Here is a 22,093-nt window from a genome sequence, read left to right as displayed (position 1 = left end):
TGTTTGTATTTTTTTGGTGTAGAACAGCCTCATATGTATCCCTATTGAATCACTATTTTTTAATTTGCGTTCACATCGTCAGTAATACACTGACAACACATACACACCCACACACGCACCACCACACACACACACTTTGAGTAAGAACAGCTTTGTAAGCTTGCGGCCTAATCTATGACATCATTTAGAACGTTTCTTAACCATTAAAGACGCAATAAAGTGAACTAAAGACAACAAGAGTGTCAGCGACGTCCAAGTAAAACAAGATGAAGAAAACCCATCCAAGTTGAATACATATTTATTGGGGTTTTTTTGCCTCACTTGTGGCATTCTTTCAGAGAAAGTGCAAGGAACACAATATACACCCAAAACCAAATAAACCAAAGCAAACATGGGGAGGGTTCTATTTACAGGGTTCATAGCGGTTCCTCTCTGCCAGTGTCCACAGGGCCGACAGGAAGTGAGGTCATCAGGGAGGTGGAGCCCCTGCCTGTTCCAGGAGACCGGTCATGCACACACACTTCCTGTTACACCAACACAAGTCCTTCCCTTCTCTGGTGACCAGCTAGAGGGACAGAGATTAGAGATGGAGGAAGAAGGAGGAAGAGAGAGAAAGAGGGATAGGAGGGAGGAAGAGAGAGAAGGAGGGAGGAAGAGAGAGAAAGAGGGATAGGAGGGAGAAAGAGAGAGAAGGAGGGAGGAAGAGAGAGAAAGAGGGATAGGAGGGAGGAAGAGAGAGAAGGAGGGAGGAAGAGAGAGAAAGAGGGATAGGAGGGAGAAAGAGAGAGAAGGAGGGAGGAAGAGAGAGAAAGAGGGATAGGAGGGAGAAAGAGAGAGAAGGAGGGAGGAAGAGAGAGAAAGTGGGATATGAGGGAGAAAGAGGGAGAAAGAAAGCTGGAGCAAAAGGGAGAAGGAGGGAGAAAAAAGGCAGCTTGGGGCTGCTAAATTCAGAGCGTCTGTATGAAAGCACAGTGTCTAAAGACGTTTATGAGGAGGTCACTAATCACTGGTACCTACCCCCCTCACTCCCAACCCCATAGTCTCAAGCAATACTGCAGCAACTGGACACGACTTCTAATGCAGACTATATATATTGTATATGTATATCTAAAGCGAGCCGGCAGAATTTTCCTTTTCCTCCTGCAACATGTCAAATATGTGCAGCTGGACCTTGTGGGAAATATTCAGACGAGTGTAAAATTACTCTGCTAATAATAATAATAATAATGATCTTTTTAAAAAGATAATTCAGCAAAAATATTTCAGTGGCACGTTAGAATAATAGAAGACTAGAAAGAGGGTTTCACCCACACCAACCACAGACCCAGATCAGGCCGTTAGGATGTGGTCTGATTAGTTTGAAACGCTGTTTAAACAGTTCCCTGAGAGACACGAAGCTAGTGTGCACGGTCGCCCTCTTGTGGTCAACAGAAGGAACCACACGGCAACTCTTACCAGTCAATCAAAATCCTCCAATAAAACACATAATAGTTGAGTAACGTCGATTACATACATTATCATTGCCATTTCTTGAAACATCTTTAAGTCGGAGTAATTCTACAACACATATCTGTTTGTTATATATTCTTACAAAAGTCCTAATACATTGTAAGAAAATAAATAAGGAAATGTCTTCTTTTGCTAAATCAACATTGCAAGTAATACCATCAACACACACACACACACACACACACACACACACACACACACACACACACACACACACACACACACACACACACACACACACACACACACACACACACACACACACTTAGCGAAGAGGGAATAAACAACACACCATACTGTCGGTAATCACAAGCCCAGAAACCAAGCAGCTCTGACCACGGCGAATAAATACAAACGCTTGAGACTCAGGAGAAACACACAACAACAGAGTCACGTTCCATCAGAGCGCCCGGCTCCTTCTAGCGTCACATGACGTCACTCTACAAGTGCAGGCATGATGAGAATCACAACAAGGCGGAGTCACACAAGGGCGGGGCTCTGCGCTGCCACTCAGAGCAGTCTGGTTAAACCCCGCCCCCACCCTGCGGCCTGGACCACGCCCAGTCCACGGGGATGGGGGGGGGTCTTCAACACTGCCCCCCTCCCTCTGGTTGAGTGGACCGTCCCTCCTCTGTAATATCCTCGCCCCTCGCCTTCACTAACGCTTTCTCAAACCTCCAGGTTCCAGCGGTGGATGCGCCGGGTGGGAGGAAATTCTGTTGCCGTGACAACAGTAGCCGAGCCAACGCCGTCTCTCGACCTCTTCCTTCCCCCCCCCCCCCCCCCGACGTCGTGCAGCAGCGTCAGGTGGCGGCGGCGGCGGTGTGGGTGGTGTTGTAGGTGGGGTTGTAGGTGGTGTGCGGCGACAGCGACAAGTAGTGGAGGATGGGAGGCTACGGGAGATCAGGGTAACCACGGCGACGGCTGGGGACCCTCCGTCCCCCTCTCCGTCTCAGAGCTCGGTGGTCTCCCAGCTAACCTCCCGCGGCACCTGGCGTCATTTAGTCCCGGTGCTGATGACGGTGACGGAGGAGGGCCGCGCCCGCACCCCCTCCGCCGCCTCCGTCACCTCCCCCTCCTCCGCCACACCGCCGGGCTCCTCCCGCACCGTAGGGGGCACCTTGGGCTCCGGGCCGCCGGCCGGGGGGGCCAGGGGGGCCGTGGGGGGGCCTGGACAGGAAGCAGGAAGTCAGACACACCGTGGGGATGTAGAGCATCGCGTTTAAAACCCTGCTCTGGTTTTAAGACCGTAGCGATTTAAAACCCTGCTCTAGTTTTAAGGCTGTAGCGATTTAAAACCATGCTCTGGTTTAAGATCGCTGATTTATAAACCGATTTAAAACCCTGATCTGGTTTTAAGGCCGTAGCGATTTAAAACCCTGCTCTAGTTTTAAGGCCGTAGCGATTTAAAACCATGCTCTGGTTTAAGATCGCTGATTTATAAACCGATTTAAAACCCTGATCTGGTTTTAAGGCCGTAGCGATTTAAAACCCTGCTCTAGTTTTAAGGCTGTAGCGATTTAAAACCATGCTCTGGTTTAAGATCGCTGATTTATAAACCGATTTAAAAAACTTAAAACCCTGATCTGGTTTTAAGACCGTAGCTATTTAAAAGCCTGCTCTGGTTTAAGACGGTGGCAATTTAAAACCCTGCACTGGTTTTAATATCACAGCAATTTAAAACCCTGCTCTGGTTTTAAGACTGCAGCGATTTAAAACCCTGCTTTGGGTAAGACCACAGAATTGGAAAAACTGGTTTTGTTTTCCAACAAAAAGGGAATTATAGTATATAATACTGTCAAAAATTAAGATTTTTTTGTGGACAGATTACAATAACCCGACAATAAAATGCATTTGCCAATATAATGTTGACTAACCACCAAGTCTTAACATTTGGGAACCTCTACTCCATCTCTGTAAATTTTGTAATATTATATAATAAACAGATACGTGTAAATGTGTTGGAGAATTACCCAGACTTAAAGATGTTTCAAGAAATGACAATGATACTGTATGTATTCGACGTTACTTAACTATTACGTGTTTTATTGGAGGATTTTGATTGACTGGTAAGAGTTGCCGTGTGGTTTCTTCTGTTGACCACAAGAGGGCCACCGTGCACACTAGCTTCGTGTCTCTCAGGGAACTGTTTAAACCGCGTTTCAAACTAATCAGACCACATCCTAACGGCCTGATCTGCGTCTGGCGTGGGTGAAACCCTCTTTCTAGTCTTCTATTATTCTAACGTGCCACTGGAATATTTTTGCTGAATTATCTTTTTAAAAACCTCATTATTATTATTATTATTATTATTAGCAGTTGAGTTATTTTACTCTATGGAATATTTCCCAAAAGATCCAGCTGAACATTTTCGAGATGCAGGAGAGGAGATGGATAATTCTGCCGGCTCGCTTTATCTATACATCTATTTATATATATAGTCTGCATTAGAAGGGGGGGGGATTAGTGACCTCCTCATAAACGTCTTTAGACACTGTGGTTTCATACAGATACATACGTCTGGGAGAACCGGACCCAGACCCCTCTCTAAGGGGGAGGCTGGGTGGGAGGCTTAGAGAGTGGGGGGGGGACTCACATGGGTCGCAGTCCACGGACTGGCTCTTGGTGGGGGGGCGGTTGTGCCCGCCGGGGGCGTGGCCGGCGTCCATGCTGCTGTTGAAGCTGCTGCCGAGCTGGAGGCGGCGCATGTGACGGATCACCGCCGTGGCGTTGAACGCTTGCTGGGGGGGGGAGAAAGAGGAAGAGAGAAAGGGAAAGAGAGGATACAGAAGGGCAACATGAGTATGAGGGGAAGTGAGGGGTAGTCTAGTGGGTGTTTGACAGAAAGGTTGTGTAAATACCCAAGTTCCACAATCTAGCACAATCTAACCCATCCAAGTCCCTTTGGATCATTGAAGTACTAAATATAATTAGAATACTGACTCGCCCTCATGTCCCTGTAGCTCAGAGCTGAAGCATGGCTCACCTTTAAGCGGAGGGACAAATACCTTTCTTCATACTGAAGTCATGACGTTGATGGCTGCCAGATTTGGGGAAATTTAGTCGCCACCCTATGTATAAAATGATCTCAGACTATCCTTGTGTGCAGGTTAAGCCTGCCTGTCCCTTATCCCCAACCCTGTGTGTGTTTTGGTAAAAAGCACTTCCACTCACCCTCCATTTGCTTTTGGCAAAGTTCTTGCGCATCTGTCGGCTGACAGACTCGTGGATGTTCTTGCAGAGCGCAGTGTCTCCGGCGATCCTGGAATAAGAAGGCAAGGCAAATTTATTTACGTAGCACTTTTCATACACATGGCAGACTCAAAGCGCCTCACATAGAAACATTGTCATACAATAAAATAAAATAAAATAGATAAGTACGAGAAAACAGCAAAGTTCAAAAGAATGCATTGTAAAAAGTGCAATGTATTTAAGATTTTGCTGAAAATTAGATACGTAAAAGAAAACAGAGGGAAAAATGCATGAACAAGTCTTTAAAGGGAACATATTATGCCACCAGGTGTGAGTGTGATTAGCCTTTCAAGCCGTTACGAAAATCTGCCCCATATGACATCACTAGTGGGCGTGTCCACCTAGATCTGTGCTGGATAGATGGGCAACGTTTACCTCAGTCCACGTGGTAGGCTTGTAGGCTGGTAGACTGATCTATCAAGCACAGATCTAGGTGGACACGCCCACTAGTGATGTCATATGGGGCAGATTTTAGTAACGCTTGTAAGTTTAATCACACTCACACCTGGTGGCATAATATGTCCCCTTTAAGATGTTGTGCCGTCACCCATCACACAAGGCTTCATCTGCGTCATCAAAGATATGTACGCGCCACAGTATGAACAATAGGGGTGGGACAAAATATCGATACAGCGATATGTCGTCGCCCTTCTTTGTGCGATGTGAGAATCGATACGCTGGCGGCAAATATCGTTACATTAATTAATAAAATAAAAAGGCGCTTCAAAGCGATCTCCCTGCTCCCAGCGTCGCTACTTCATTGCTCCTCTAGGTGGCGCTCAACACATGAACCAGGGAAACTTGAACGGAAGTCAACTTGCCAAAGACGAGTAACTGATTAACTCAACTAGAGATGTCCGATATTATCGGCCCACCGATATTATCGGCCCGATATTAGCATAAAAATGTAATATCGGTATCGGATTTTTTTTGCCTTAAAACCGATTTTTTTTTTTTTTTTTTTTTTTTTTTATAGCTCAAATAAATGTTTTCAAAATTGTGCAGTACAGTGCACATTGTAATTGACTCATATTTGTGCATTTATTCAATTAAGGTTATTGAGTTTTAGTTAAAGAAACATACTGCTATGTTGCACATAGTTGTTCAGGTACAATGTTTTATCATTTGTGAAGTCAAGTTTGCCCTATTTGTTGTGGGCATTGTCAAGATTATCTCAGGGAGAGTGTATTCCAAACTGTTGTCTGAGACCATTAAAAAAATAAAAATAAACATGGCACTTTTCCCTTAAATTAAGTTGAAGTATTTTTCTTATTTTGCACAGACAATGTTAACATTTGGAAAGCCTTGTTGCATTCAAGAATGCATCCAGTGGGGCATCACAATAACATTAAGCATGTTGTGTTAATTCCACAACAGGAGATATGTAATGTTACCTAAATTAGGTTTGAGGAAAAATAAATAACCCAAATATCGACATCGGTATCGGCTGATATCGGAATCGAAAATTTAGAGTTGGACAATATCGCATATCGGATATCGGCAAAAAAGCCAATATCGGACATCCCTAAACTCAACCCTTTCATGGCCCTTTTGTATTCATTGTTAGACATATATCGGGATGGATCATCTTGGACTGTCTAACAATATATTGATTATTGCAAATCACTGTATGGCGATATCATCGGTATCATGGGCCGTTTGTCGTGAATCGCATCGTGACGTGAGGCACCCTGTGATTCCCACCCCTAATAGAAGATGTAGAGGCCCTGGTTTGAACCCGGTACAGCACTACAACCAGGTGAAAGCTAGCACTTAATGTAAGCACTTATAGCATGTTAGCACCTCCTGGCATTTATAACAGTGAAATTGTAGCATCGTACAGCATCTTATCCTAGCTATCTTTGCTGTGTACGGGGAATGGGTTAACCTAACAATTGTTAGTGCTTGGGCCTAAAAAAAAAAAAAGTTTGGTTCCTGTTGGTTGTCAGTTGAGGTCATGGGTAGGTAGGGAATTTATTTTATTTTTTTATTTTATTTTTTCCAGCGGCAGCGAATGATAGGTAGGTTGTTTTCATTTAAAAACGAGAAAATTCGCTCATCCTTGTACAGAATGAAGAGGTGCTGCACCAAAACGTAATTATAGAGGTGCTGTACCAAAACATAAAACATGTAATTACATAAAAAAAAAAAAAAAAAGAATTCTTTTTTTTTATTTTTATAAAACTCATAAAATAATTTGGGTCGCACATAAATTGACAGGGTCGGTCGGAAACCGGAACCAAACAAATTTTTTTTTTAGGCCTTGGCTCTTGGCCCTTGGTTCTCTGAACATCCTTACTGTACCGACGGCGATATAGTGTTGTTTCTGCAAATGTAAATGAATCAGAGCCATGATTATGCGCTTGGTTTATCTGGTATGAAAAGTAAACAGCACAGGGACACCGGTGTGTTCCTCGCCAGGGAGATAAGACCTTATCTTACCTGCTTCCTTCCAGCTCAGCCAACATCCATTTACATTCAGGGCGGTTAGCAGACGCTTTCATCCAAAGCGTCTTACAATAAGTACATTTGTCAGAAGAAAGACAAACAACAGTATGTCGCTGTCGGTACAGTATGAATGTTCATAGAACCAAGTGCCAAGCACTAACAATCGCTATGGTAACCTATTGCCCATTTACAAAAAAGCAGAGCTAAGTAATATTTTTAAGTGCATGACCCCCCTGCAGCCGGACCCCCCTGCTGGGCCTGTGGTCAGGGCTGGGGGCCGGCCATCCTTATGGTTCCTTAACGTTCGTCAGGCATTCTTCAAGGACCCTTCATGACACCAGCCCCTAATTGGCGGCCAGTTAATCAGAGATCCCTCTTCTCCTCTCAGGGCTGGCGGCTCAGGGTTTTGGCTTGGCGCCATGGTGACAGAGGGAGGAGACGGGCTCCTTGAAAAGTGCGTCAGCCCCGTGTTGAACTGCGTCACACACACGTGTGTGTGTGTGTGTGTGTGTGTGTGTGTGTGTGTGTGTGTGTGTGTGTGTGTGTGTGTGTGTGTGTGTGTGTGTGTGTGTGTGTGTGTGTGTGTGTGTGTGTGTGTGTGTGTGTACCAGGGGTGCTCGAGCGACTGGTCACACGTAAAGCGTTTCTCTGGGTCCTTCTCCATCAGGTTGCTGATGAAGTCTTTAGCTGGAGAGGGAGAGGGGAGGGGGGAGGGGCCAAATGTCAAAGAGATCAATGCGGGGATTTGGTCTGGTCATGTAAATACACCCAGCAGACACGTGGCCTCAGCGCCCAGAGACAGACACGCAGGCAAGGACAGACAGACACAGAGACTAACAGATAGCACAGAAACCTGGCCTCACAGCAGTCAGAGAAAGACCGACAGAGAGAGAGACACACAGACAGAAAGCTAAAGAGAGAGACAGAGACAAGGACAGACACAGAAACAGAGAGACAAACACACACACACACACACACACACACACACACACACACACACACACACACACACACACACACACACACGCGCGCGCGCTCACCCGAGTCTGATATGTCGTCCCAATACGGGGCATCAAACTCGTAGTCTGCTTTGAGGATCTGCTCAAAGAGCTTAGAGTCATTTTCATCGTAGAAGGGGGGGTAGCCACATAGCCTGCAGACGGAGGATTACACGACCACACTGTGAGCACGGACGTCCCACTGGGGCATGACCCAATCTCATCCCCCCCCCCAACATCGCCCATATTGCACGTAAAAGCGGTCAGGTCAGAGGGATTAGGACGGCAAGGACAGAATCAGAGGAACGCGGCCGACAGGGGGAATAAAGGGAAAAAACGGGTCTGATTCTTCATATTGCGATCAAGCTCTGAATGAGAATATCTGTCATTTAAATTATATAACAATTACTTGCCTCTCGATTCTCTTACTAAAATACCAAAATTTCAGTTTAATACCACACAATTCACAACAGATGATAATATTAATAATAATTATTATAATAATAATAATAATCTTAGTATTAACAATAATGTTGATAACCATAACAATATTAACATTAATATTCATAATCATTAATAATACTGTGGCTGGTAGAGAACTGAGCAGCCGTCTGTAGATGATCTACAGCAGAGACCCCAGCGCTAGAGGCACTGAAACCTGTTTACTGAGGACTCACAGGATGTAGGCGATGACTCCGATGGACCAGCAGTCCACCGCCTTGCTGTAGGGCTTCTGAGCCAACACCTCAGGGGCTGTTGAGGGAATCAAACCGTCACCCACTGGTAGAATCGGCTAATGCAGTGAGACCCCCTCTGATCTGAGACCCGCCACACATAAAGCATCCAGACTCAGAGACGAGGGCCTTTTGATCTGTGAGAATACGGCGCTGACTGTTTAGGCTAAACCCCCTCTAGAACCGGGTTCCATTCCCAAGTCTCTCTTCTCCAACCAACTGTCTTGTCTCTCTTCTCCAAGCCACTGTCTTGCCTCTCTTCTCCAAGCCACTGTCTTGTCTCTCTTCCCCAAGCCACTGTCTTGTCTCTCTTCTCCAAGCCACTGTCTTGTCTCTCTTCTCCAAGCCACTGTCTTGTCTCTCTTCTCCAAGCCACTGTCTTGTCTCTCTTCTCCAAGCCACTGTCTTGTCTCTCTTCCCCAAGCCACTGTCTTGTCTCTCTTCTCCAAGCCACTGTCTTGTCTCTCTTCTCCAAGCCACTGTCTTGTCTCTCTTCTCCAAGCCACTGTCTTGCCTCTCTTCTCCAACCAACTGTCTTGTCTCACTTCTCCAAGCCACTGTCTTGCCTCTCTCCAACCCACTGGCCTGTCTCTTCCCTTTCCCGTTCCTCTTCTCCAACACACCGTCCTGCCTCTCTTCACTGTCCTGTCCCTCTACTCCAACCTACTGGCCTCTTCCTCTTTCCTGTCCTGTCCATAAAGATACAAAACTACATGTAAAACTAGTAACTAAAGTGCATTATGTGATGTCATCAGCTGAGCGCCGGGGGGGGGGGGCTCACCGACGTATCCAGGGGTCCCGCAGGCCGTGGCCATCACGTCCCCTGTGCCCTCCATCTTGGACAGGCCGAAGTCGCTGATCATGATCTTGGAGTCGTCCAGGGGGTTGAAGTACAGCAGGTTCTCCGGCTGAGAGGGAGACAGAGGAGACACGGCCGGGTGAGTCCGGGTGAGTCAGGGTCTGGGATGACTCACCCACACCAGGTGCATTGTGGGGCCGTTTACACAGTAACGCATGCACGCACACACACGCACAAAAACATACACGTATAAAAAAAAAAAACGACAACGATTTCTCTAAACGGAGCGATGAAAGGCACACACACACACACACACACACACACACACACACACACACACACACACACACACACACACCCACCCTCCCTTGTAAGTCGTGATCATAACTTTTTCAGATGTGAAAGAGATGTTAGTTTTATCCTTATTCTGTACTTTAGGGTTAGGGAACCAGGCTTCCAGTGTTCAGGAAGCCTGGTTCCAGATCAGGTCCTCCCCAGCGTGTCAGGTAGATGCTGGCTGCTAGGGGGTCTTGGCTTCTAGGGGGGCTGACACCTTGAGGACTGGGTGCTACGGGGGCTGGTACCTTGAGGACTGGGTGCTAGGGGGCTGACACCTTGAGGACTGGATGCTAGGGGGCTGGTACCTTGAGGACTGGGTGATACGGGGGCTGGTACCTTGAGGTCGCGGTGCACGATGCCCATGGAGTGGAGGTAGTTGACGGCGTCGAGGACCTGGCGGATCAGCCGGCTAGCGTCCATCTCTGTGTAGAAGCCCTTCTCCACGATGCGGTCGAACAGCTCGCCGCCAGACACCCTGGAGGTCAGCACAAAGGGGTGAGGAGGAGAGTTAGCTAACACAGAGGGGAGAGGAGGCTAGTGACGCTAGCAGGATGCTAGTGAAGCTAGCTGACCACCAGACCCCCTGGTGGTAGCACACAGGGGCGAGGAGGATAGTGAAGCTAGCTAACTCATGTGTTCAAGCTGTCGGTGTCTTGTCAGTGGCCTGTCAGTGTGACTCCCTGACGCGGAGAGCAGGGAGGCGTTTCATCAGCAGGCGTTGAACTGAACCCAGCCTGAAGTGGGGAGGGGGACGGGGGACTCACAGCTGCATGATGAGGTACAGGTGGTTGTGGCTCTCGTAGATGTCCTCCAGGGCAACGATGTTCTCATGCTTGATCCTGGAAGGGGCGGGAAACGGAAAGGTCAGTGAGGCCCCCGTGTGTGTGTGTGTGTGTGTGTGTGTGTGTGTGTGTGTGTGTGTGTGTGTGTGTGTGTGTGTGTGTGTGTGTGTGTGTGTGTGTGTGTGTGTGTGTGTGTGTGTGTGTGTGTCGGTAAAACTAGTCACGTCGCTTCAAACACATTTTGACAAGCTGAAGAAACCTTGGCGTGTGTAGGAGGAGGAAGAGGAGGAAGAGGAGGAGGTGGAGGGGGAGGCAGAGTGTGTGGAGGAGTGTGTGGAGGAGTAGGAGGCTTCACACCAGGATAATCAGAGTGCGAGGGAGCAGCGACCGGTGTCACGATGCAACAAAGGGACTCGAACAGAATAGAAACACAGTCAAAAGGTGATGGGGAGCCGGTGGGAGTGAACACAGCAAGGGACACACACACACACACACACACACACACACACACACACACACTCTTACAAACAGAAAGATACATAAACTTGCAAACAGAAAGACAACCACACTTGCAAACAAAAAGACACGCACACTTGCAAACAGAAAGACACGCACACTTGCAAACAGAAAGAAAGAAAGAAAGACACACAAACACACACGCACACGCGTGAAGATTAGAGAGAAAGAAACCCAGTAACAGCAGTCAACGGGTAGCAACTGTAACCAGGCAACTATACCCAACAACCAGCCTCAGCCGGTGTCAGGGGCGACTGATAACCGGAGGAATTACCCATCAGGCCCTGGGAGTGAACCGCCTCACCTGGAGTCACGCAGCATGCGTGTGTGTGCGTGTGCTTGTGTGTAACAAGGGAGACGCTTCTGTTGCCAATGATTGCTAGATAAAGTGTGGAGGCATTCCGAACCCGGATCCATTCCTTACAGGCACAGTACAGTACTAAGTACTCAGTATAGTACAGTGAAGTAATTAATACAGTACTCAGTACAGTATACATTACTCAGTACAGTACTCAATTTTCAATACAGTATTCAATACTCATTACAGTACACATTACTCAATACAGTACTCAATACAGTACTCATAAAGGACGCAATACTCAGTACAGTACACATTACTCAATACAGTACAGTGATTAATACAGTACTCAGTACAGTAATGAATACAGTACTCAGTACAGTAATGAATACAATACTCCAATCATCTCTTACTTCCTGAGCACGGCGATCTCGTTCTCGATGCTGGTCTCCTTCCCCTTCAGCGCCTTCTTGGGGATGCACTTGATGGCCACCATCTTGGACGTGGCCCTCTCCCTCGCCATCACCACCTCGGAGAAGGCCCCCCTGGGAGGGAAGGGAGAGGGGATCAGCGGGACCCCATCGGGGGGGGGGGGGGGGGGGGGGGGGGGGGGGGTAGGTGCTACCACCCCCCCCCCCCCCAGTCGGGTTGGCTGAAAGCCGGAGCGTGTGTGCACTTGCGTGTGTGTGTGCACTTGTGTGTGTGTGCACCTGCGTGTGTGTGCACTTGCGTGTGTGTGCACTTGCGTGTGTGTGCACTTGCGTGTGTGTGCACTTGCATGTGTGTGCACTTGCGTGCGGCCGATGGCACGGCAAACACTCTTAAAGCTCCAGGAACACCCTTCAGGAGGGATGGCGTGCGGTCCACTGCCCTCCGCCTCTCCTCTCCCATGAAGCCCCAAAGGGAAATATGGAATTAAGGGAGTAGTGGCGAGAGGCAATTTGCATCCGTTTTCATCCGCTACACATACCACTTCCTCTAATTCACCTTCCATCGCTACAACTGGAGAAAGAGTGAGTGTGAGTGCGAGTGTGAGTGTGTGTGTGTCTCTGTTAGTGATTGTGTGTGTTTGTGTCTGTCTGTTAGTGTGTGTCTCTGTCTCTCTGTGTGTGTGTGTGTGTGTGTGTGTGTGTGTGTGTGTGTGTGTGTGTGTGTGTGTGTGTGTGTGTGTGTGTGTGTGTGTGTGTGTGTGTGTGTGTGTGTGTGTGTGTATGTGTGTGTGTGTGTGCACGTGCGACAAATCTTTGTTGTTGGGTTTTAGATTTACGATTCCCCTTCTGGGGTTTTCTTCCTAGGATCCGTTTTGTTTCATTCTTTTGGGTTTTAGTTCTGCTGTAATCATACACCTGATGTTTTTCACAGAGAGAACGACAGAGATGGTAAGAAGGATGATAAGAGAAGAAAAGACTGAATCCATTCATCTCTTAAGCCGTTCCCCCGTCGCAGCCGAGCGTTCATTGATTTGTGGATCGCAGGTAATCAACACCTTTTGATCAGAAACAATGATACCGGGTTAATCCAGATCACTAACAATGATACCGGTTTAATCCAGATCACCAACAATCTGACGCCAGTTCCACGATTGTTGACCGTTTCCATGGTTTCCATGGTCCTTTTGTTCAGTGAAATATTTATCCTCTCTCTCTCTAGCAGTCACTTGAATCAGGGGATTGTTGAATACAACATATCTCACCCCGTTGTGATGCGACGACTCCTAGTTTGCTCTCACCTCCCATTAATCATGATAAAAGGAAAACGAAACCTTGGTTGTCACCCCTAAAGTTCCCCTGCTCCGACTGCTGTAAATGGTAAATGTCCTGCATTTTTACAGCGCTTTTCTAACCAATGGCCACTCAAAGTGCTTTACAATACTACCCAACATTCAGCCATTCATACACACGTTCATACACCGACGGGGGAGTCGAACACGCAAGGCGACAGCCAGCTTGTCAGGAGCAGTCAGGGTGAGGTGTCTCGCTCAGGGACACGGCGACACTCAGATAGGAGGAGCGGGGGATCGAACCGGCAACCTTCCGGTTACCAGCCGACCCTCTCAACCTCGTGAGCCACATGCTGCCCTGCCGTCAGCCTCACCTGGTCACCAGGGACACCAGCCTCTGCTCTATGTGAACGGAGGGTGAGTCATCCTCCTCCGCGCTGCAAACTTCTGTAAGGTTCCAAGGCTCACCTGGCGGCGGGCAGCCTTGGTGTTTCTATAAACACCTCCGTGGTTATCACACGCTCCCAGCATGCATTGCGCTCCGCATCCCCCCCGCCCCTTAAATCCATCAAGGTCATCAGACCTACGATAAGCTCTCGTCTCTCTTTATGAGAAGGCGGAGGGGAGGGCTCATTGTAAACAACACCACCACCACAAAACACTAGGCCAAGGGCGCAATAACAACATCGAGGGGTAAAACCCCCGGCCCGGGTGTGGGAGTAAAACCAAACCAAACACCAACGAGGCGCTGAAGAGAAGAGGTCGGGGCTCGGAGCATCGATCAATGACCTCTCTCCGAGCGCTGCAGCGAGGAGCCCAGCGGCTCGGCGAGGAGAAGCTCGCTCTCTTCTGCTCTCGCTGCGCGCGGAGGGAAAGAGGAGCAGGATTTCCATTCAGTGCACGTCGCGCTTCGACAGCTGTGCGCAGACTTCCTCTGCCTCGGCGTCTCCAGCATGTGCAACGCGAGTCGCGCCGAGGGTAGGCACGGTGGTGAGAATAGGAGGAGAGACAAAAGCAACTCGATAATCAGAACCACAGGAAGGCTGAAGCCTTCTCTGAAAGAGGAGCCCCCTCTCAGAGCCCTCTTAACGGGGTGAAACCTAGCAACATCATTTCCTGTGTGTGTGCGCGTGACTCATAACTGAATCCACAATGACTTTCCTCCCTGCCCTCCGTGCCGGTGTGAAGCCATGACGAACTCTGAGGCCGTTTTGCAGCATCTGCCGTATGAATGGGAAATTACAAGGGCGTAGGAGGAGGCTGTGTGCGTGTGTGTGTGCGTGCGTGTGTGAGAGATGCAGTCACTAATACTCAACCTTTTATGTATTTCTGTGGGTATGCGTTTCTGGAAGGGGCCAACAAATGCTTACTGACAATCACAGCGTCTTGGTGTGTTGTGTTGTTGTATTGGTGTGTTGTTGTGTTGTTGTGTTGTTGTGTTGTCGTGTTGGTGTGTTGTATTGGTGTATCGCGGAGTCGGTGCATTGATGTGTAGTTGTGTTGTATGGTTGGGTTGATTTCTTAGTGTATTGATGTGTTGGTGTCTTGTGTGGGTGTATTGGTGTGTTGATGTGTTGTTCTGTTGTGTTGTCGTGTTGATTTCTTGGTGTGTTATTGTGTTGATGTCGTGTTGATTTGGTGCTGTGTCGTTGTGCAGTCATGTTGATTTCTTGGTGTTGTCTTGATTTGTTGCTGTGTCGTTGTGCAGTCATGTTGATTTCTTGGTGTTGTCTTGATTTGTTGCTGTGTCGTTGTGCAGGGAGCCATCCTGCTGTATCATCTGGTGTCAGAGCTCGCGGCTCAGCCCATTACGTAACAGACGACAGAAACATCAGTTCTGGATTACCCAGGTGGGAGGCGTCCCTCCTTTAATCCGGCCCGGTTAAAACCGACCAATGGACACGCATTTACTGCAACTGACCCAGGAGGCTTCGGTGACGTCCAAACGACCACAAGACGACCGTCTCCAACTCCGTCACCTCCAACTCCGTCACCCGGTCGGTCCTCTGACTGATGTCCAGACCAGCCGACGGACGAAGCGTGACAACTCCCTTTCGCTTCTGCCACGCATACTCGGGTGCATTCCTACCTCACAAAAGACACGACGAAATGCGGAATAAATTCAGAGCAGCAAACCGGTGCCTTAGCAACAAGGCCAATATTCACCTCACAGCAACTCCCATGTTTTCCCCGAGTTCCAGCCAGCTGAATGCACATCAGAAGCACGGATGCACGTCTGATACAGGAGGAGGCAGACCTGACCGGGGGCGGACTGCCCGACGCAGGGCTAAATAAGGCGAGGCCGGGATCGAACGGGATAGGACGAGGTTTAACACCGCTTCACCCTACTGCATCACACGCAACCCAGTCATATATAGACATGAGGTGCAGCCTTCCCATGGGGAGTAGGGCTCTCCATCATCGCAGTCCTCTGCTGTACATGCCAAAGAAGATCCTTAAAGACATTAACCCTTGCTGTGTGTGTGTGTGTGTGTGTGTGTGTGTGTGTGTGTGTGTGTGTGTGTGTGTGTGTGTGTGTGTGTGTGTGTGTGTGTGTGTGTGTGTGTGTGTGTGTGTGGCAGCCTCACCTGGCCCGAGTCAGATGATTAGACCCTGGGGCTGGGTGGGGGCTGGTTGGGGCTGCACACCTGTTGTGCATTGAATACTCAATGTCGCCAGGTTCAACCAGTCATCACCACACACACACTCAGGGAGATCTCCTACATGGCAGCATGGAAAACAAACTGGCTTCAACGCCAAACACCCTGCGTCCATTAAATGGACTGCATTGCATTTATGCAGCGCTTTTGTAACCAGCGGCCACTCAAAGCGCTTCACAATATCGCCTAATAATCACCCCTTCGTGCACACATTCACACAGCGACGACGGTGTCAACCACGCACGGCGACAGCCATCGCGTCGTGAGCAGGTTAGGGTGAGGCGCCTTGCTCAGGGACACCTCGACACTCGGGGGAGCCGGGGTTCGAACCAGCAACCTTTTGGTTACCAGCGAAACCGCTCTACCTCCTCAGCCCCTGTAGCGTGAGCCTTGCTGCAGCCCCGGGTGTGCAGGAGCGGAGGTGGACGGTCGTTCACCACCAGCAGCCTGCGTCCGGCCACACCGCCCCCCCCCCCAGGCCTGTTGCCTAGCTGCCACCTCTCGCACACGCTGCTGGCTGACGAGGACGCAAGGAGCCTCTCCACCAAAGGGGAGGGGGGGGGGGGATCGATGCAGCTGCAGAGCAGACACACTCTGAGGGATCTCCCCCGCCACACAGGGCAGGGTGGGGGGTGAGGGGGCTCCCCCCCCCCCCACCACTCAGGCCTGGGGGGAGGGGGCTTCAAGGAGGCGTGGCCTGGGTGAGCTTCCCGCCAGATTGAAGCCGCTGCCTGCCCTTCGACAAAATATGAAGTCAGATTAACTCTCTCTACCGCTCTCTCCCACTCCTCCTCCTCCTCCTCCTCCCTCCCTCCCTCCCCCCCCCCCCCCCCCCCCCCAGGGGGAAGGGAAGTCCCCCTACTTAGCTCACACCCGCCCTCAACCCACAGGAAACCCCTCCTCACACCTCCCCCTCCCCCACGGATAACAGGAGCTGATCACAGCCACTGGTCCGTGAGCGCTGGAGGCTGTGGTCCCAGTGGAGCCCCACTGGGTTTCTGTGTCGGCGTGTGAGGTAAACCCAGTGGGGGGAGAGGCAGTGAGCCGCCCTGGTTCTGCTCCCCAAAGGAAGCGACTGTCAGTGACTCCTCATCCACGGACCGCCACTGAGGGAGGGAATCGATAAGGTTCAGAGCAAACTCAAACACCCAGCGCCCGTTCTATGACTCCATACGAGATGCGGTGCGTCGTGTTAGAATCCTCTCACTGGGTTTAAAGGAGTTAACGTCCAGTGGCTCACTGGGAAGCCGTTTCATACGCAGCACGGATTCATAACACGGCTTCTCCCTCTCCTCATGTGTTCTACATGCTGGGCTCCGTGCGCTCCGTCACAGCGTGTTTATCTCCTCGAGTTGCCGAGTGTTCCCGACGCAGGGCCGGGGTGGGTGGCGCCGTGTCGACATGTGTTCCAAACATATTCACAATGTTCCCTCACATAAACATGGGCTGTGCGTGTTCCCGCCCCCTCAGTCGTTAGAGCCGAGACATCACCACGCCAAGTCCTGGTGTTCTAACCACTACACGGCCCACGGCAGCGCTCAGGGCAACACGACGCAGCACTAATACCTCCAGCCGCAGCGCGCAGCACGGACGGGGGCTTTCTGAACTCTTTCACCGCTGCATGACGGGGGAACACACGCACGCATGCACGCACGTTTTCTATCCCTCCTGTTCCATGAAATGGTATTTCATGCATGCAGGCAAGCAAGCAGACACGCACTTTCCATCCCTCCTGTTAGATGAGATGGTATTTCATGGAAGTTTGAGTTCTTTTTGGTATTAAAGTGGAAACATCCCAGCATGCTTTGGTCGTCTTTGTTGGAACATCTCTGTTGGTGTTTGGGGCTCAGGATCGCCGCTGTAGACGAATCACCACCCAAGGGTCATCTTAGTTCTGAACACGAACTAGGTGGGGCATACTACATTTAGTCCCCCCCCGCCCCCAACCCCAAGCTATGGTTTAAAACTAAGGTGGAAATAAGAGGGCCACTAAGGGGTCCATTAAGGTAGACACAAATCTCATAAGCTTCCAAACATCTTCTACATCAAGATGACTGTACCTTACTGTACCGACAGCGGTACTAAATGCTGCTAAATGCCCTAAATGTAGATGTAAATGTAAAGATGATCAGACTGAGGCCAGCTGGGTGAGCTCCGCCAGGGAGACCATCAACCCGAGGGTGCCACCAGGTGAGTGTAACAGCAGGCGAGCTACAGCCGGGGGAGCTACAGCCAGGTGAGCTTAACACCAGGTGAGCTAAACACCAGGTGAGCTAAACACCAGGTGAGCTAAACACCAGGTGAGCTAAACACCAGGTGAGCTAAACACCAGGTGAGCTTAACACCAGGTGAGCTTAACACCAGGTGAGCTACAGCCAGGTGAGCTACAGCCAGGTGAGCTTAACACCAGGTGAGCTCAACGCCAGGTGAGCTACACGCCAGGTGAGCTAAACGCCAAGTGAACTAAACGCCAGGTGAGCTTAAATACCAGGTGGACTTTAGACCAGGTGAGCTAAACACCCAAGAACAGAGGTACTCTAGCACGACCAGCCTCCCTCCAACATGAAGAACACCCACAGCTGACCCTAGAACAGTGGAACCCTAACACCTGGGGTAGCTGCTTTCAGGCGTGTCTCTCGCCAACATAAAGACCAAGTGTGCCGAGACCATTACAGTGCTGCAGGGCTTCTACTCCAAAAGTATTGATCTGCGAAAAACAATCAGACTTTTCACAGCAGACCATTACCACCGACAAGCCAAAAACTACAAGAAATCGATTGAGTTCTAATGTGTGAAACCTTTTTGTGCCCTCAATGCAAGGCCGGCCCTGTGCGTACATTGCACGGGTATCACTGTGTTTTGCATGCAGTGAGTATGCAGAGGATCCGAGCAGGAAATATAACCGCATACATTTAGTGTTTCCAGCCGTTAAAAACCACTCCGGGGTAAATGCCTGGCGCCCAGGCAGCTGTTAGAGAACGATGCTAGCTGTCAGCAGCCCGCTGTGGAGGGGAGGGCGTCTGCCTCAGGAGGTTCTGCTCAAGGCTCCTTTGGCACGGTGGGGCTAGGCCTCTGGCAAAGGTGTCAGCGAATTCCACCAGCAGTTACATTACAGCTCTACCTCATGAAACAAGCAGGAACCAATCCTACTGAATACAGTTCTGCCTCTGACAACACAGACTCCAACAACGTGTACCCCCACTGCAGGGAACTGGGGGAAAACCAGTGTTCACTGGAGTGAGGAAAAAGACCAGTAGGAAGACCAGTGTTCACTGGAGTGAAGAAAAAGACCAGTAGGAAGACCAGTGTTCATTGGAATGAAGAGTAAGACAAGTAGATAAGACCAGTGATCTCTGGATTGAAGGGGAATACCAGTAGGAAGGGGCCGACCAGCAGCCCCCGTGTGTGGCCCAGGGGGCTTTGGGATCCATAGGGGATGGGGCTTCTGTACCAGTGAGGACCGGGCTGGGGTACAGAGGGTCTGTCTGGGACCGGGCCGCGGGATGGAGCCCGAGGTGGAGGCGACCTGTGTTCAACCCCAGCCCCCGCGCAGACGGAGCACAAAGGGGGTGTACCCCCCGTAATCAGATGAGCGATGGGCGAGCGGTGAGCAGAATGCGGAGCGTTTCTGTTGCCATAACGACCACCCGGGGCACGGGGAGGACGTCCCCGGTGTGTTCATCTTCAACGTCCGTTTCATAAACACGCAGGCCTGATTAAATCTCCCCAAACTCTTAGACTGAAGAGAACAGGGCGGGCCGAAGCCAAAGCCCTGACACCACTCCAGACGAGTCCCTCCCCCCCACCGGACGCCAAGAGACACATGGTGACGGGACCCGGGGCCAAGGACAACCAGGCTGTGAGCGGATGATCCTGTTGGCGACCAGGAGGGAATCCTGGGGAGGAGGGGGAGGAAGAGGAGCAGGAGGAGGAGCAGGCCACTCCAGAGGGGACAGGAAGACTAAGATAATCTACGGTCTCCTCTAGTGCACTCTAATCCCCCCGGGCAAAGCTGCGGGGGGGAGGTGTCCTGTAGCGTTTTGGCCAGGGCTCCCCAACCTTGACCTGGTCCAACCAACAGGCCACGCCTTGATCCAGGCAGGGGGAGGGGCCTACAGCAAGGTCAGGTTAACCAGGACAGTGGAATACACAGAATACAGTGGGAGGTGTGTGTGTGTGTGTGTGTGTGTGTGTGTGTGTGTGTGTGTGTGTGTGTGTGTGTGTGTGTGTGTGTGTGTGTGTGTGTGTGTGTGTGTGTGTGTGTGTGTGTGTGTGTTGTTTAGACAGCAAGGCCGGTGATTCACAGGTCATCCAGAGGTCCTTCCTAGACAGTCAGGCATGCAGTCTGCGTTTGAATACCTGCTGGCTGTCTGCTGCAGAGGAACCGCTATGAATCCAAATCAGGAGAACATTGTGAGGCAGCACCAGGGAACCGACAGCTCTGAAGACGAACGGTGTGGGGGCGGGAAATCGCAGACAACACCAGACCACCGTAGTTATCAGAAAGATTAATTTAGCTGTTGTGAAGATGACTGCATCCACAGACACTAAAACAATCGCTCTATGAATCGTATAAATATGAATGTGTATATTTTACTGGCCTAGTAAAATATACATGTGCATGGATACGAGTTCCAACTTATGAGGTGACAGCAAGCAGACTCATCATGGAAGAATGAAGGACTGGGTTTTGTGAATGAGGCTTCAGGTTATCACACCGCTTGCCTTTTAGCCCTGTTCAATAGACTCCTATCGGATGTTTTCATTGGACAGACATTATAGATTACTGTCATCGTTAGATCACATCCAGGCCGATGACCACAGCTCTCTTCAATTGCATCACTCAGACATTTTTATAGTGGTTGAGAGTTATCCTCCGCCGAATACAAATGTAATCAAGCGACCACGGAAAGTCCTGCTGTTTGGACTATAGGAGACCACCCGCAAAGAAACCAGGTCTGCGTGGTTAATCAGATAATTCATGATGATATGATTAAGCACGAATTAAATAACTCCCGTTCGCAATACGTCTGATTATTAATTATAATGGGGGGGGGGGGGGGGGGGGGGGTATGGTATAAAAGTGTCTCTGGTTGCCCACACACATGTTTGAAGCTATTCTCCTACTTGAAGATCCCTTTACAACCAGGACCCTGATCCCGGCTGGATCTCACAAGAGTCCTTTTCCCACGACAGTTTGCACGGTCCTCCAGTGGAAATCTGTGAATGTTTACGGCGACACACATTCCCTTATTTAGTGAGATATTCAACAGCTGTCATCAGGCCCTCGTCCCCCCACGACTCCCCCGACGAGCCACGGCCACGTCTCCGGACCCACTAACTTTGAGGATGAGGTAGTGGTGCGGGGGGATGAACGTTACTCACGTCCCGAGGACTTCCTTGAAGTCGAAGATATTCTTGATGTCGTCAACGTGCTTCTTCCACGACCCGTCGCCCCCTGACTCTCCGTTCTCCCTCGCCATGTCCATGCGCCGGGTGGGAAGACGCGGAGGGAAGGCGCTGCTGGTTCACTACCTCGGCCCCCCGGGGTGTCGCTAGGGTCCTTATGAGACCGCGTCGCAGGGATCCCTGCCTCACAGGTCGCTGTCGTGCTTTCCTCAGCCCCCTTCGTAGGACAGTCGAGCAGATCAGCGACACTAATCTCCTGGGCGGGTGGATCCTGATGCTGCTGCTGCTGCTGCTCCTCGACCGTACACTTCTCTTCTTTGCCGCTTTAGCGGTGAAACAACGAACAACCGAATCGTGAGGACTCGCGTTCTGTTCCGACCTGAGAAGCACCGAGCAGCGACTACTTGTTGAAGGAGCGTGACGCGTCAGGCGCCGCCCCCCCGTGGTTGTTATAGTGATGGAGTGGGAGGCTCACCGCACAGCACTGGAGACATCACCACGCCGTGCAGCCTCCAGCCTGCAGCCTGTGTGTCTGACGGCGGCGTCATGTCTCCAGTGTGAGTGAACCGCTTCCAAGTGTTCGCATTGCACCAAAACAAACAGCCCGGTGGAGTGGATGTAGTGGACCG

At 50.2% G+C, this 22,093-nt stretch overlaps 1 protein-coding gene across 1 annotated transcript; it reads right to left on the bottom strand.

Annotated features, from left to right (window-relative positions):
- Nucleotides 1-1,104: 1,104 nt before the first annotated feature.
- camk1db (calcium/calmodulin-dependent protein kinase 1Db) lies at nt 1,105-21,902 on the bottom strand. The gene is made up of 11 exons (XM_030365661.1): nt 21,441-21,902; nt 12,089-12,220; nt 10,844-10,918; nt 10,416-10,554; nt 9,723-9,849; nt 8,885-8,960; nt 8,250-8,362; nt 7,818-7,896; nt 4,684-4,771; nt 4,106-4,250; nt 1,105-2,679 (listed from the first exon to the last, which is right to left on the bottom strand). The coding sequence occupies exons 1-11, from the start codon at nt 21,542-21,544 to the stop codon at nt 2,507-2,509; spliced, it is 1,251 nt and encodes a 416-aa protein (XP_030221521.1). The 5' UTR covers nt 21,545-21,902; the 3' UTR covers nt 1,105-2,506.
- Nucleotides 21,903-22,093: the final 191 nt, after the last annotated feature.

This window comes from Gadus morhua, chromosome 9 (genome assembly GCF_902167405.1).
Source record: "Gadus morhua chromosome 9, gadMor3.0, whole genome shotgun sequence".
Lineage (NCBI taxonomy): Eukaryota > Metazoa > Chordata > Actinopteri > Gadiformes > Gadidae > Gadus > Gadus morhua.
Note: the sequence above shows the minus strand (reverse complement) of the source record. Positions and strands in the feature narration are given on the sequence as shown.

Coding starts and splice junctions, on each gene's coding strand:
- camk1db (XM_030365661.1), bottom strand. CDS start 21,544: ATGGACATGGCGAGGGAGAACGGAGAGTCAGGGGGCGACGGGTCGTGG. Junction 10,919..12,088: donor GAGATCGCCGTGCTCAGGAA/GTAAGAGATGAT, acceptor CGCCCCTTCCAG/GATCAAGCATGAGAACATCG. Junction 7,897..8,249: donor GGACGACATATCAGACTCGG/GTGAGCGCGCGC, acceptor CTCCCTCTCCAG/CTAAAGACTTCATCAGCAAC.